The 16,580-nt window shown below is 37.9% G+C and overlaps 1 protein-coding gene across 2 annotated transcripts in view; it reads left to right on the forward strand.

Annotated features, from left to right (window-relative positions):
- LOC136844397 (hypoxia-inducible factor 1-alpha inhibitor-like) overlaps window positions 1–16,580 on the forward strand; it is a 76,786-nt gene that overhangs the window by 25,361 nt on the left and 34,845 nt on the right. For both annotated transcript variants that reach the window (XM_067113529.1, XM_067113530.1), the window contains exon 3: window positions 1,647–1,795. In XM_067113529.1, the coding sequence (XP_066969630.1) occupies window positions 1,647–1,795 (149 nt within the window). The remainder of the gene's footprint in view (window positions 1–1,646; window positions 1,796–16,580) is intronic.

Here is a 16,580-nt window from a genome sequence, read left to right on the forward strand (position 1 = left end):
TTACTCTTGATTTTTTATCCCAGTGCTTCCTTTTCAACTTAGTAATTCCCTGTGCTTGAAGCTCCCTGTGTGGTATTTACCTCTAATCCTCAAGAGTGTGTCCAGTGACACATGAATCTGTTGAGCAGACAGTCCTGATAGACTACTTCTAAAACAATATTTTTCTCACCCTGGCCTAAGTTTGAAGAGCACCCTAGCCTGTGTTTGAAGAATTACCTAAAAACTGGCCTTTTATGAACCTGGATTTGTGGTCAAGACACCGACAACTTCCTCCATCTCACAAGGTACACTTGGTTTTCTTATATTTGCTCATCCTCTTCAACTAAGTAATTAGGACATCTATTCCCAGTGCTCTGTCAGAGTGGTAATGCATTGCCTCAAGAGAACAAAATCTTTAAGAAAGAAAGGATTATGTTGATTTTTATCTATCAGCAAAATTAAGCAGTTTGGGTAGGTCATTCTGTATACATGAATCTCCACCTCATAGTTTGAGGTATCCAGGTGTAAGGTCAAGAGTCATGAGCTGTTTCAATCCTTTGACATTTACAATGAATATTAAAATAAATACAATTTTTAAAATGGTAACATAGAGCTCCCCTCTTATTTTTTTAAATTGTACTTGTGATTTCATTCTTAAATCATTAGAATCTATATTGTCTGTGGCCAAATTGTACTGAAACCTTCAAGGGAAGGGAGTAGGGTGGGCAGACTGATCATCATGCTCATGCTAAGCTCCGCCTCTGACCCATAGGCAGAGATATGAGGTACTGGCTCTTACACCTTACCTTCATGGGATGGTCATGTTCCTGTTTTAGATGTGTTTACACAAACAAGGTACAGTATAACCCATGACCATACTAAAAAAGACCTTGTCTAGGTCATTACTCCTTGTTATTCTCAAGACTGTTGGTTAAATTTGCCTTCAACCGGCAGTTACTTGTTCCATGCCCCTTCTTACATTTCCAAGAAATCTTCCGAGAACCAAAGCCATCCCATTTAAATGCCTGCTTATGCTGTCGCAGTGTAATGGGTCTGTCTTGAAACAAATGGAATTTTTTATAATAAGTTTTTTTTTTACATAAAGACCCATTGCTTTACAAAACATTGGCCATTTCCCTATCCACTCTGATTGCAGCTTGTTCAGACTACATAGTTCTACCAACAGGGGCACTGAGGGTCCCAGATGCATGGTCAGACAAGTCAAAAGCAGGACCATGTCCTTCTAAGACATGTCTGGAGATTACTGCTACTACAGACCAGACTATTGTAAAGTGATTGGTTTGTATGTGAAAAAATTGTTTTTTAACACCTTGTGTCGAACAGTGATCATTTGAGGTGCTATAGTAGAAATGGGGTGGAATCTGGCAATCCCTATATGAGAATTATTATTTTGCACCATGGTATTTGAAAGAATTTTGCCAGAACCCGTTCAGATATTGTGAATGGTCATAAGTAACAATATGCAACTCTTCAGATCTCAGTTCAGTTTTGGGGGGGGATGGTACTGCATGAAAGGGTTGAAAGCCATTACATTAGGTTTCAGATGATATTGGTAATAAGGTAGTTTTATATGGCTGTTGTAAATCTTATTTTGTAGTTTGAATTGTAAAATTTTCATTTATTACATGTACTTTTTTTTTCCTCAGGGTGTATCTACAGCAAGGTTTAAATAATACCTTTGGGCGTGGAATTGTTTTAGATTTTCTGCAGTTCAATTGGCAGTGGTTAAATGTTCAACAGAAAAAGCACAACTGGGGCCCATTAACTTCTAATCTTTTGCTAGTGGGAATGGAAAGTAAGTGGTTTTATTTGCATTTAGAACAGAGCTTATATGTTAACTTATTATCTCTGATGTCAAGAAAAAACTTTGGAGAAAGGTAAGGTTTCAAAGGTTTTTATTTTTACTGAAAGAAATTATATGATACAATATCCTACAATAGCAAGGTGCTTATTTAAATTTGTAAAGAATAAGCATTGTGTGTTATTTAAGACTAAGGTAAGTCAGTATCTATATATCATTGGTGTTCAATCACTGATTTACCATTAATTAACTTATAGGTTGGAAGGAAATACTTATTATATTTATATTCAATATTGACTTATCAGTTATTCAAGTTACCCTTTTATTTCAGATGAATGCAAATAGATTTCAAGAGTACTTATTATTTAATACCAGATGAAGTTTAATTTTTGTTTTGTATTTTGTAGTTTTATTTTTGTGATTGTTGGGATGAAAAATTCCATTTCAGTATTGGAATAGTGATGAAGAAATAAAAAAAAAATAATTATCTTCATGTAGCAGGATGCAAAGCAGCACATTTGGAGATGGATTATAGGAATTGTTTTAAATGTATCTTAAAAGGTCATGAAATTGCTTGATCTGCTGATGCCATCTTTTTACTAAGTTGTTGTAGTTTGTTAGTTTTCACTCCACATTGGGTTTTCATACCTGAACTATTTTTGGTGAATAATATTTACTCTTTGGCTTGCTATTATGGATCAGTGTAAATTTGGTCGCTATTCATTTACAAAGATATAGTTGGGTTTCATTTCTCAGATCTTTAGTTTATATTTCCAATTACTATATTCATTATGTAGGTATTCAGACTTAGGACTTCCATTGGGTACAATTTGGAAAATATTTACTTTAAGATAACATCATATAGAAAGATAGCATTTATCTATAGGCAGTTATTTATAGGGCATGTAGAATATTTTGGTAAACTATAAGTGGTACTTTAAGGACACTGACAAGGAAAGTGGGGATTTTGAAAAGGATGTACTAGAATTGAAGATTGCAATTGAAGAATTGCTGGAGAGATGTAATATAAAGTATATGGAGAAAATATGAACCTCTTGAAGGTTGAGTTGCTTCGGATGAGATACAGTGAGTTTGAAATACAGTAGAGATGGAGGTAACAGGACAAAGGTCTGTAGGAAGGCCAAGGAAATTAATGGAGAAAGGGGATAGTTGACAGACCTAATGGTAGTCCAGGCAAAAATGTCACAGGACAGAGAAAAACAAAGAAAACTCATTGTGCATATAACCCCTTAGAGAGAAAAGTTAGTGCAGAACATTTTTGACATAATTTGTTTTTGTTAATCTTTTCTTGGGATAGAAACCTATCTATAACATATGTAGTTCTTTATATAGTAATCCCTCATTTAACCAAAATTCCCAAACCTGCACCACCCCCATGACCGAGTTTAATTCGGTCATCATCATGGTGTGTAGTCTCATTAGAATTTTAATCTGGTACCCTCCAAAGAAGGCTGAATTACTAATATTTGTTTTATTTATTTATTGCAAATTTTCTGCTAAATGAATAATAATGTTTGCTTAAAGACTTACTTTAAAAAAGAATATGCAATTTTAGGGTAAGAAATAAGAAAAATGGAAAATTACATATTTGAGGTGAAACTTCCCTTATCATTTAGCTTTATCTGAGACTACTTGGCACAGGTTCGACAAGTGTTAAAATTAAAATAATTGTTAATGGACACTCTCAATAGTTACTCCCCCACCCTTTGTAGGGAGGGGGTAAGACAGCAAATGTTTCGGTTGTTCATTCCACTCTTGTTGGCAAAATCGGATGGCTGTGTAGACAAATGCTCTGCATTTTTGGCTTTTTTCATGGTTATCGAATTGGATCATCTATACTGTGGTTTATTGTTTCACTATGGAGTCATCGTCTCAATCTTCCTTATCAAAATCTCTTAGATTTTGCAAGGTAAGCAGTTGCAAGACCAGATTGGTTTCTTTGAAGTACGATGCACACAAATTATGCATCGATCATCGTGGGGTAACTTGTGATTCGGACAGCCATTGTGATCATTGCAGGGAATGGTCTTTGCAAGAGATAGAGAAGATGGTAAAGTATTGTATTAGAAGAGAGGAGAGACTTAGAAAGAGGGTAAAGAGAACAGCTAGTCTTGCTTCTAAGTCTTCCTTAGGATTAACTTCTGAACAGGAGATAGATAGGTCTATTGATTCTTCTTCCCTAACAGATTCACATCCTTCCACACCCACTAAGTCTGCTCAGGATAATAAGTTAGATTCACTGCAGTCTGATATTGATTCTGTAAAATCTAGGATTGAAATTTTATGGAACAAGTTTGAATCTTTTACATCTCTATCTAGTGCATTGGCAGGGACAGTGTCCCCTCGTTCCATTGGCAACTCAGTGGACGTGGCCTTGTCTGCCCTACTGGCTCCTCCTGCCAACAGGCCTGGTAGTCCTGGGGTTCCCAGACGAGGACTTACCATCCCAGGATGTTCATGGACTGTGCCCTCTGTCTCCTGCCTTTGCTTCTGGGTCCTTGGTGGACAAACACAAATTGCGTTCACCTAAACACATTCGCGGTAGGGTGAAAAGCTCTAGGCCTTCACTTTTAAATACGTTGTCCCAAGGTTATTATAGTGATTCGTCCGAACCAGGAAACTGATTGCGTTTGGCAGTGAACGATGCCGCTTCGCCTTCAGCCGCCGCAAAGATTCCGGAGTCCTTAGGCATTCTGGTAATAAGCATTTGCACCTAGACTCCCTTTCTGTTGACAGTAGTCTGAGTTTTGATTTCATCAAGGCCTCAAGTATGTCCGCTTCCGAGACTCTTGAAGCTTTTATGGGCTGTCTTTCTGAAGCTAGGGCTAAGTGTGTGAAATATTCGAGGTCACTGGAAGTGTCAGGTCCACGTTAGTATCCGCATGCGTCTTCGTCGAGGCCGCGCCAGGCTATTCTAGGCCATGGGAAGCTTCATCGAGACTGCTCACCGCCTCAGCGAGGCTGCACACTGCCTCAGGGAGGCCATAGGCCACCTCAGCAAGTCCGAGGGAAGAGTCAACAAATCCTCAAGAGACAGTAGGCCATAGAGTTTCTTCTAGGCAGCAGTTAGTGTCTATGACACGAGTCTTTGTATAGTAAGAGGAGTGAGGAAGTAAGTGCTAGCAAATGAGTATCATCAAGGGAACAGGTCGTGCTTCTCCTGTGTTGGAAGGTAAGTCACTATGGCTACAGGGTTCTTTCCCTCCTGTGTCAGCCAGGTTTTCTCAGTCAGATCTTGAGAGAGACTGTTCTCAGTTTGAGTATTTACCTGAGTGGATTAGTAGAATTCTAGTGCCGGGTCCTACAAGACCATCTGGTTCTGAGGCTTCTTCAGTTGTCACAGATGAGGAAGACTTGTTTATGCCCAGCTCTTCCTCTCAACATTCTCCTCCTACTTTACCCTCAAATAAGGAAGAGGAACACTCAGAATCAGTCACTTCAGTTTTAAGGAACTGGTTTAGTTGTGTTTGGACAGATATCTTCAGTTCTTTTCAGTGGAGCATTCTAATACTGCTCGCTCTCTAAGAGCTTCCAGGTTGGCGTCTTGATTATTCTCCTCTCCCTTCCTTTAGGCTATCAGATTCTGCACATGGAAGATTTGACTGTATTGCTGAGGCTTTGCCTAAGACCTCCTGTAAAAGATCCTCTCTTTTGTCTCCCTTCCTTCATGCTAGGAAGTCACTAGTGTATCGGACAGGGGAGTTTCTCCCCTTTTCTCCTGATCCAGCAGTGGATGGCATTTTTTTGTCCATGATTTTTGCAACTAAGAAAGGCGCTATAGCATCAGGCAGGTTTCATTTCTGTATTCCAAAAGGTATCCCATGTTGTGAGCAACCCTAAAGTTCACAGAAGAGAGCAACTTTGCTCTCTGCTGGTTCCTTCTGCCCCCCCCGTTAACAGTCTTTAATTTCAGCGCCTTTTGGGAAAATTATTAAAGAAAAACTGTTTGCGTCTATAGCCTCGGAGACTGAGAAGACAGAGAATAGGTCTTTTATACATCAGTTCCAAGCTTCTAAAGGGAAGTCTTCTGCATCTTCTTCTTCTTTTGAACGTCCTGCTGGCAATGTTACCTCCTTTGCTAGGTCTTCCTTTCCAAGTGCTGGAAGGAGGAAAGTATCCCTTCCAAGTATCTCTTCCAAATCCCATTCTGCAAGGGGAGGGAAGTTTATCTCCTCTTATAACAAGAATCCTAAGTCTAATAAAGAACAACTCCATGAGCCATCAGGTACCTGTGGGGGGCAGGTTAGGCTTCTTCGCTCAAGAGAAGGGTCTTGAGTCAGGAAGTCTCTACTCTTTTAAAGAAGGCAGCTATAGAGGAAATACCGGGTACTTTGCCAGGTTTTTACAACAGGCTATTCCTAGTTCCAAAGGCAATGGGAGGTTGGAGGCCTGTTTTGGACGTATCCAAGCTCAACCTCTATGTCCAACTGTCCCCTTTTTCCATTGAGTCAGCCTCCACGGTCTTAGCCGCCTTGGAGAAAGAGGTATGGATGTTTATGGTGGACATGAAGGACACATATTGTCATGTCCCCGTTCACCAACATTCAAGAAAGTTCCTACTCTTTGTCTTTGAGAGAAAGACTTACCAATTTTGAGCTCTTTGTTGCAGAATAAGTTCCACACCTGAGGTTTTCACCAGGGTATTATCCCCCTTCGCAAAATGGCTTCACTTACTAGGTGTAAAGGTATTTCTGTACCTGGATGATTGGATTATCGTTGTGAAGTCCAGGGAGGATTGCTTGAGGGCAAGAGAGCTAGTTCTGGGATTAGCAAAAGCCCTAGAATTACTGATAAATAAAACAAATATAACAGTCTTCACTGGCACCATCTCAAAGAGTTACCTACCTTGGCATGGTGATAGGTTCTGTTCTTTTTAAGGTTTTTCCTACACATGCTTGAGTAGATAATCGATTGTCAATCACAAGCGAATTTGCCTCCTCAGGGAGCATGCCAGCCAAATGCTGGCTGTCTCTGTTAGGTCACGTCTTCTCTGGAGAAGTTAGTGTCAGGTGCTCGACTTCGGATGAGACCATTTCAGTTGCACTTAAGGAGGCACTTGCAAAGAGAGCCACAACCAATCCACAAGATAGTGCCCTGGGACCCAGATCTGTTCCATTACCCTCGGACAAGGGCTGGGGTATAGTTATAGAAATGTCAACAGGAGTTCCTAGACAGTTACCTTTTTGGACAAATCTTCCTTGACAGACAGGGACAGGGAGGCTACATGGAAATGTTGACAAGCTTCGTCTAACCGCTTGGAAACTGTCGACAAGCTCCTCTGAGCTAGAGGCTTTTCAAAGTCGTCTAGGGACTCGGTCCTCACTGCAAGGAGAAAGTCCACTAATATATTACTGTATATCAGAAACAATGGGGACTGTATAGATCATGGTGCAAGTCCATAGGCATTTCATGTCTTCGCACGAGCATTGGTAATGTAATCAAGTTTCTACGATTCTGAAGATATGCCAAGGTTTGTCTGTTGCCACCATCAAAGGCTAGAAATCCATGCTGGCTTCTGTTTTAAGGCATACTGGATTGGATACTGTATTTCAAAGGATGTTGATGTACGTGAAGCTGTTCGCTCTGTTCAACTAGAAATGCTGAAGGTTCTTCAGAAACCTCTTTCATGGAACCTTAGAGGCCTTCCTTTTTAGCCCCTGAGAGAGGCTTCTCTCAAGGCTCTTTCTTTGAAAACACTCCTTTTGGTGGCCTTGGCCTCAGCCAAAAGAATAAGTGAATTGCAAGCGATATCATTGTTAGTAGGGTTTTCCCTTACTGGAACAGGATTATCTTTTCTGGCTTCCTTTCGTGCCAAGTAGGATGTTAAGGCCAAAGCTCTTCCTAGAGTTTTCTCTATCCCTTCGCTAGAAACTCTAACTCCTGAGGAAGGAGAGGTGGTTGTATGCCCTGTTAGGGCTCTGAAGTATTATACATCCCAGCTTAAACCTGTAAGGAGGCAGTGTAAGAACCTATTTTGTTCAGTCAGGAAGCCTGAGGTTCCTATGTCTAAAAATGCCATGGCTCTCTTGATCAAGTCCTTAATTCAGGAGGCACACCATGCAGTCTCTCCAGAGGTTTGTCCCCTTTTAAAGGTGAAGCCATATAATGTCAGAGCAGCGGGTACATCTGTTAGTTTTCACCAGCACCTCTCTTTAGACTGTCTAGTCTTGGTAGCACAGTGGAGTTGTAGCTCTGTATTCACTTCCAGCTACTTGAGGTACCTAGAAATCCATTATGAAGACTACCATCTGCTAGCACCTCTGGTTTCGGCAGAGGAGATTATCTCTTAGTCTTCCCTTTGTGTGTCACAAACAGATAAGGGTTCTCTCTACAGTAGCTACCTCATTCCTAGGTAAAGGGGAATTATGTGATGAGTTCATACACAGTAGTTTACTCCAGGGGTTCACGTTCCACCTCATAAGATAGTGGACCTCGCTTGATGAAGATCCTCATCCGACAAGTACTTACTATGGGATCATATTCATCAGGTAAGCAGCAATGAGGATATATATAATATCCGATAATTTGGGTATAGAGAATCTCTTGCCTTCCTCCAGCACACAGTGTTGGAGTCAGCTAATGAAAGAAGGTAAGTTTCACCTAAAAAATAATGATTTTTATGATAAAATCAATTTTTTAGGTACTTACCCTCTATCATTGAAACCCTCCCTCCTCCCTTCTTAAGAGATTAAGAGTAGAATGAGCAACTGCAACATTATTTTTTCACCCCCACCCTTTGTAGGTTGGGGGAATAACTGTTGGGAGCGTTCATTAATGATTGTTTCAATTTTATCACATCGAACCCGCACCAAGTAGTTGCAGGTGAAGCTAAATGATAGAGGATAAGTACCTAAAAAATTGATTTTATCATAAAAATCATTATAAAATTTTATACTGTACAATATAATCAAGGGAGTTACTGTATTTCCCATGGTATTCTTTTTGAATATAGCCACAACCCAACTTACAAATGAGTTACATTCTGGAAGAGTGTTTGTATCTTGATATGTTTGTAAGTTGATTTTTAATATGTAGTGCATAGTTTTTATTTAAATATTGTTAAAGAATATGATGTTAAACTTTGATGTACAGTATGTCATGTTTTTATTCCCAAGTTAACCCAGGAGTCATAGATTACACTATTTTCACAGTACTGTATTTTTAAAACATTCAGTATTAGAGAGAATTACTTTGGATGTTGGAGAGGTAAAAAGAAAAGAATAAAATTTGGATTCATGCATCATTCAGAATAGTATTTTTTCCATGCTTTGAAAGTTATAAACTTGGAGAGAATTTCGCAATAGTAGCATCTGACCTGGAAGTTCATAAAGTAAACAAGGCACACTGCCATCCATTGACAAAAATGCTTACTAAACATTTCTTGTGGGGAGAGGAAATACAGACAACAGGAATTCATCAAAGAACAAGTTAAATGAGAGATAGAAATAAGTAGGGATATGTTATGAGTATGGACAAGCATTCTTGTGATTGTAAGAAGAATACATGGTAGATAATCAAGAGGATACTCATGATAATCAGGGAAGGGGTTAAAGAAACACATTCTGCTTCATCATTTGGTAAAAATTCTTACTAGGCAGAATAGGTGCACAGAGCAAAATATAAAATTAGGTGGCAAAGGGAAGCGCTTTGAACACAATTTTAACTTGCGACCTTGTCTGTACGTATCTGAATGTTCGTAACATGAATTTTTGTGAGTTGGGTGATGACTGTATAGAAAATCAATTGAAATTGTCATGAATGAAGCAGACACAATGTTAACAGTGGTGGAGTCTTGTCCGGTACATTACAGTACTATATTTCCTGGCTTGGAAGATGCTGCAACCCTGAAGACACTCCCTTGCTCTTGACAAGTAAATTTTTTTTCCCCTCGCTCTTGACAAGCAAATTTAAAAAAAAAAAAATTAAAATAAGGTTGCACTATCATGAGTTAATAGGTTGGTTTTGGTTGGTGCAGTGTGTTTGTTTGACTGTCTCAGTGCATGAAAGTACTGTGGCTTCAGCTGCTACATATGTTGGTTATTGTAGTTTTTTAATTTAGGGATAAAATGTTTTATGAGTCAGAGCTTAATTTATGAGATTATTATTTTTTCTTTTGTCTAGTTCCCCCTAGCACTATTTTCTGCTGCAGTTGTGGGAAATAGATAAGTTTTAATTTTCTCTTAGGTTCCAGAACCATTTATATTATGGTCAAGGAATGAGAGATAGACAGAAGGCAAAAGGAAACTGACACACCCCTCCACTTACCTCAAAGAGAAAGGAGAAACCAGTGTTCCAGTTCAGAGGAAGTTATTTAGTGAATCAATCGGTAGCATTTTTTGGCTTACGCTTTAAAACCTGGTTTTGGTTTTTGGGAAGCTTGGTGGTACTCACTGTGGAGTATTAGAAGTACTGTTTACAGTACCTTTATAGTACGTATGTACTTGTTAGTTATCCATCATTGGCTCTGCAGGGTTTTGGCACAGTAACCCTACCCCTCCTTCTGCCGAAGGGGGCACCCTCCAAAGAGACTTCAGGTATGTTCATGATGAGGATCTCCTACCTGAGTGAGAATCCTCCTAAGGCGGCAGTAATAGCTGATGGATTAAATTTACTGGGTAAACAAACACTTGTTTTGTTACTAAGTAGCCTTTAAAGGGTTTGCTGATTTCCACTTTGCCCACTTCCTTTTTCAAATGTGGGAATCAGCTATATAATGGAGAGGTAAGGTTCATTTCAAAAATATAAATTCTTAATTTAGGATTTATTTTTTAAATGCTTACCTCTCCATTATATAATTTGCCCTCCCTACCTCCCCACATTCAAAGTGGACAGAAGTACACTGACTGGCTACGAGTGTTTGTACCTATTGGTCCCCTGGTGGGGGTTTGGGGAAAGTAAATGGATAAATGATGGATATTCATAGAAAACTGAGTGTTCTGATTTTTTGTTTCAATATATCGAACTGCTGCTGGCACAGAAGTAAAAGCTACTTGGAAAGGTAAGTATATTTAAAAAATAAATCTTAAATTAAGAATTCATATTTCTGTTGATTAAATTTTGTGCATATTAATGGAAAAATTAGTAGTTAAACTTGTTTGTTTTATTCAGACGTTTAATATCACCACAGCAACCCAGTTGGATCCCAGTATAACAAGTCTAAAATACAGTACTGTAGATTCTTTATTGTACCCCTGAGATCATACACTAAAAAGATCTGAAATAGAGTACAGCATTTATACCATATTTTGTGGAATTGAAAATGCTCTGACTTTGAGGACACATCCCAATTTTAACTAGCAAAATAAAAAAAAGTTTTAAGAAGTTCATGGCTTTGTCTTGGTTGTGCACTGCACACGTGACTGTCTCAGTGAGAGTGCATATATAATGTACACCCCCAACCATGTTTTATCAGAAGTTTTCTTGGCCAATAGTGTCTCATTGTTTGCAGTATTTTAAGATTTTGGCGATATTGGATGTACAGGTAGGCTTATTTGGCAATTTTTTTTCTCAAGTAGAGGAAACACGAAACACCACAGTAGAAAATATTAGAAATAAGGAACACTGTAACATTTTGTTGGAATTACACTTTATATAAACTCTTCATAAACTTGACATCCCAAATAGAACAGAAGAAAAATAAAATAAAAATTAAAATATACATAATTGAGAGATTACAAGTTAAATTTTTATCTATTTATTAATTCATTAATTGATTTTTTGTTTTTTATTAAGCAAGGTCTCTTCTTTCTGTATTTTCCCTTACGTTTTCTTACTTCTTCCAAGTGAACACCATATTCTTTTAAGTCAACTACCCCTGTGGGCCTGTTCCATATGAATAAGATTCATCTTCTGAATAATAATCGTAATAATAAGACAAAAGTTTCAATTTTCAAAACCCAAAAATATCCTGCACATTACCACTTTTACAAGTACCACAAGAACATAACATGAACATGTGTCATTAAAATACCGTAGTCTTGCTATAGTAAGATTTACAGGTAAACCCTTTCATCGTACTGCAGTTTTTGTTTCTGTAAAATCAGGTGTTTGAGGAGAGGGGAAAATGCCAGTAATATTTATTGATCAGCAACCAACTCAGTGAACATATCGGATCCTTACATAGTGATCTTGTAACCACCATTCCCTTAGAATTAGTACATCCCTTCCATTATCATAACTTTTTTTTTTGGGGGGGGGGTTAATGTATATGTCCAAGCATGTACCAAGCAGTAATACTAAAAAGTAAGTAATGATTACTCTGCGGAACATTGTGTAATAGGATGTATACTATTTGAGGTGCAGTGTGCAGTAATGGTTCCAAATGTTGAGTCCCTGTAGTATTTTCCAGTAAGAAAACTCAGTTTTTATTACCTAATATTTCCTCAGATCTTCAGAGCAGAACTGTGTGCAGTCATTTAAAGTTGTGTGTGACATTACTGCAATCCATTCTTGTGAATAAATAAGAGACTGTGAAAAAATAACGTAATAATAACAAATTGAAATAGGTTAAACCCAGAGTAGAGTTATAATTTTCATGTGGAAAGGAGAATAATTTTAAGTTTTTAATCTCATCAGCAAACCACTCATTCATTATCAGTTTCTTGTACAGTATGAAGTAGATGCAGTACAAAAATATTGTGCTTGTCTTTGGGGACACATTTTCCATGTTTCCGCAAATCTGATAACAACTGATGGAATAACCCATACAGTACTTACCTTCACTTCTAGATCACCTTTATTCATTGTTACTGTATTCCTAACGCATTAGTTCATTTATTCCTGTAATTTTTATCCCTTTTGTATATGGTAAAAATGTAATTTTTACTTCTTAGCAGTTAATTTTTCATTGTAAGCATTTCTTGGATTGCTGGCTCTGCAGTTAGCAGTTGCTAATTGTGAGTATGTTATCTGATGGCTTACAAGAAATCCCCCCCCCTCCATTTCAAAGGGGGAATATTAAGAAGAAAAAAATTTGTGTTTTACATGTAAGCTTTCAATGATATCGACATATATAGTTACATTGAGTGCTTACATTTGTAAACTGAAAACCATAAACAAAATTGTAGTTTAAGTATAAAATATTATTAAAATATTTGTGTAGTAGAATAATACAAGGTACACATATGCATCTGCCAGGTAAACTTTGCACTTACAGCACACACACACACACACACACACACACACACACACACACACACACACACACACACACACACACACACACACACACACACACACACACACACACACACACACACACACACACACACTCTCACACACACACACACACTCTCTCTCTCTCTCTCTCTCTCTCTCTCTCTCTCTCATGGACATTTATCTAATGCAGTACAATACCGTACTTAATTCAATATGTAGCATTAGCTTCATATCTTTTTCAGTCTGTGTATGTGTTCGTGTATACTGTATGTACTGTACTTACGTGTACAGTATGCATCTTGTCAAGGTAAACTGTGCATTTCCTTGCCATTTCATCTCATCCTTCCCAGTTTAGAGAGAGAGAGAGAGCAAACGTGGTTTATCCTAATAAGCAGTATATGTGTGCATATTCCCTGTAAACATATACACATACTTATTTAAAATGAAATGTATAATACTGCATTACATTATTGTGTAGAATACAGTACTGTACATTACTGTTGTAAGTTAAGTAAATGTTAATAAAAATAATGTAAGAGAGAGAGAGAGGGGGGGCATTCCCAACAGCAAGTGCATCTTGTTTCATAACATGATGCAGAGGTATGTACAGACATACACATACGCAAGATAAAAGAAAAATTTAGTACTGTATTAGATAGATGTCAATAAAAATCTCAGAATGTATTAAAAAGACCCTAACCCTGTACAGTAATGTACAGTATATGTAATCTTGACAAAATATAAACAAGAGTACTTTAAATTTGTGCATGTTAATGTCAAACCATTTATGTGAAAGACTGTATATATAATAAATTATGAGTACTCTTACTTTGAAGGTAACTGTATGAAGTAGTGAGGACCTAGTGTGGGTTGTAGTGACTTATGACATTTTAGTCAGAGTCAAAATCTCCAGCTTCCATTAATAATGGAAGTAGGCAGCAGTGTGTTTAGTTTATGGGATGTGTAGGTGGTGGGCTGAGGTGAAGAAGTTGCAGGGGTTGGGTAGGATACCAGAGAGGCCTATTACCTCGGTAGGTGCACTTGCACCCCTCCAAATCATGTAACCCATGGCAGTTTGGGCAAAGTTTGATGATGCCATCCTTATCATGGTTCCTCAAACTACCATATAACCAGGCGGTGAATAAGAGGCAGTTTCAAGGCATTTCTAATTTACTGACAACATCTCTGACAGGTCAAGAACTCTTGCGAGTGGAAAAGTTGCATTTGACATAAGAGAAAAACAGAGGGAGATCTATATACAATCAGATGTGTTTTCTTACTCCTGAAGAGTGGTTAACAATTCTATATACAAATTAGGAAGAGATTTCGAATATGTATGATTAGAAAGCTTGCAATGCCTTCCATACATTAGTAATTACAGTTCTGACAAGGGGATAAAGTACCTTCTGAAAAATGCATAAAAGATCGTTTGAATGAGGAGCGCTCGATCTTTGTTTCCTGAGAGTCTCGATGTGTCATGTAGATTTTTGTTTTGAAGCAAGGATGCTCTGAGGGTCCCGGCAACAGCTCAATTCCCCCGGCCGGCTGATGAAGAGTTAGAGGAATTTATTTCTGGTGATAGAAATTCATTTCTCGCTATAATGTGTTCGGGTTCCACAATAAAGCTGTAGGTCCGTTGCTAAGTAACCAATTGGTTCTTAGCCACGTAAAAATAAGTCTAATCCTTCGGCCAGCCCTAGGAGAGCTGTTAATCAGCTCAGTGGTCTGGTAAAACTAAGGTATACTTAACTTTTCTGGTCCTCACAACCACACCAACACTTTATTGCAGTAAAAACCACTTGCGTACAGCCTCATTATGGTTTTCGTGTTTGCTGTGGTACATTGCCTTGTGTTTTATCACAGCAGTATGTTCTTCCATATTCAAACTGTAGTTTTTAGCAAAGCCATGCGAGACAGTTGGCTTTTTGTATGTTGCTTACTATTTGTTTGCTACATCCAAAATGCTTGCAAACCAGAGGCATAGGCTACATATGTTTTTCTGATTTATTCAAGTGTAGTTTCTGGGAAATTAATGCTCTCTTGATTCACTGGTAATTCAAGGCATGTTACTACAATACAATGAAAAATTAATTATTTTCATTGTACATTTCTTTTTACCAGGATTATTAGAATTTTAGAGCTTGTGCTTATGCAATGAAACAGAAATATGGCAACATTACTCAAAAAAGAAAATTCATGTAAGGAGCTGTTTTATATAGGTTAGATTAACAATGATTTTCTACTCTGTAGTATACATATTAGTGTAAGTATACTGTACCTCTTTTAACACAAATCTTAGAATTTCAGGGCACATGCTCACACAATGAAACAGGAAGCATGGCAAAATCACTTGAAAAAAGAAAATTCATGGAAGGAATTTACTTATTTGATTAACAATGATGTCCCATTTTGTATACACATATGTCTTTAAACCACAGTCTCAGAAATTCAGAGCACATACTCACACAGTGAAACAAAGCATGATGCAAACACTAAAAAATGTCAACAAATGGTTTTAGTATGTCCATTAACAATGATTTCCTCAGTAATACACATATGAATTTAATTACACCTTTAACCACATATTCAGAATTTTAGAACACAGATTTTGTCATGAAACAAAGAAGCATGGCACAATCACTAGGAAAATCATATGTAAAGGGTTTTTATACATTCAGTTAACGATTTGCTGGAATTATGATTGCCTATTCCAAGAAGGATTACATAATGTACAAAATTACACTTTATTTAAGGAAACATATTGGCCTCTCTGGCCACGTGACTGTGAAATGAAGGAAGGATGGTGCTTTCACTTTAAAAATAAACATTTTTTACACGTAAATGTAACAATATATGTTAAGCATGTTGCACCATGTCATTATATTGTTTACTTTAGTTAGAACCCTTAACCATCGAGATAAAATAACTGCATATACATTACTTGGAAGAACAAAAACACAAAAGATCCTGTTGATAAGTGGATCTTGATTGGGTAGAAAACAGCTGCTGAGTGACCAACTGAGGCACACAAACAATGTGGCATGCTGGGTCATTTACCCTATAAACAAAGGACCCACACTCACAGGCTCAACAAGAAACTGTCAGCCACATACATTCAGTCACCGTCCACCATCAGAAACACAAGGAGAAAGAAGAGAAAGCATCAGTCATATGTATGTGTGAGTTTGTTCACTTTCCGCCCTCACAGGCACAATGAGGAGAGCATTGTTTGTGTGCATACTTGCATTTGTTTTCTGTCCACCCTCACAGACAGAGACAACATACTTAGCATGTTATCCACTGAGGACAAAAGGTCATCTGCTGGGACACATTTGTTCCAACATCCAATTCCAATAGTGTGTTTGGCATATTTTGTTATTTTTCTAGGACTTGGGCGAGTCTGTTAAATAACAAAATCTGCAAAGTTGAGGTGCCATTGTAGTCCTAAGGGTTGTTCCTGAGTTATTACATGGTAGTGAGCTGTCTCAGCTAGGGGAAATTAAGTTGCTTGCTCTTAAGACTTTTTTTCTCTACAGTTCAGCACAAGAAACAGTCTTACTGGCCTTGCCGAGTCAGGCAAGTCAATCGTAATCTTTCAGTA

Source organism: Macrobrachium rosenbergii, chromosome 12 (assembly GCF_040412425.1).
Source record: "Macrobrachium rosenbergii isolate ZJJX-2024 chromosome 12, ASM4041242v1, whole genome shotgun sequence".
NCBI lineage: Eukaryota > Metazoa > Arthropoda > Malacostraca > Decapoda > Palaemonidae > Macrobrachium > Macrobrachium rosenbergii.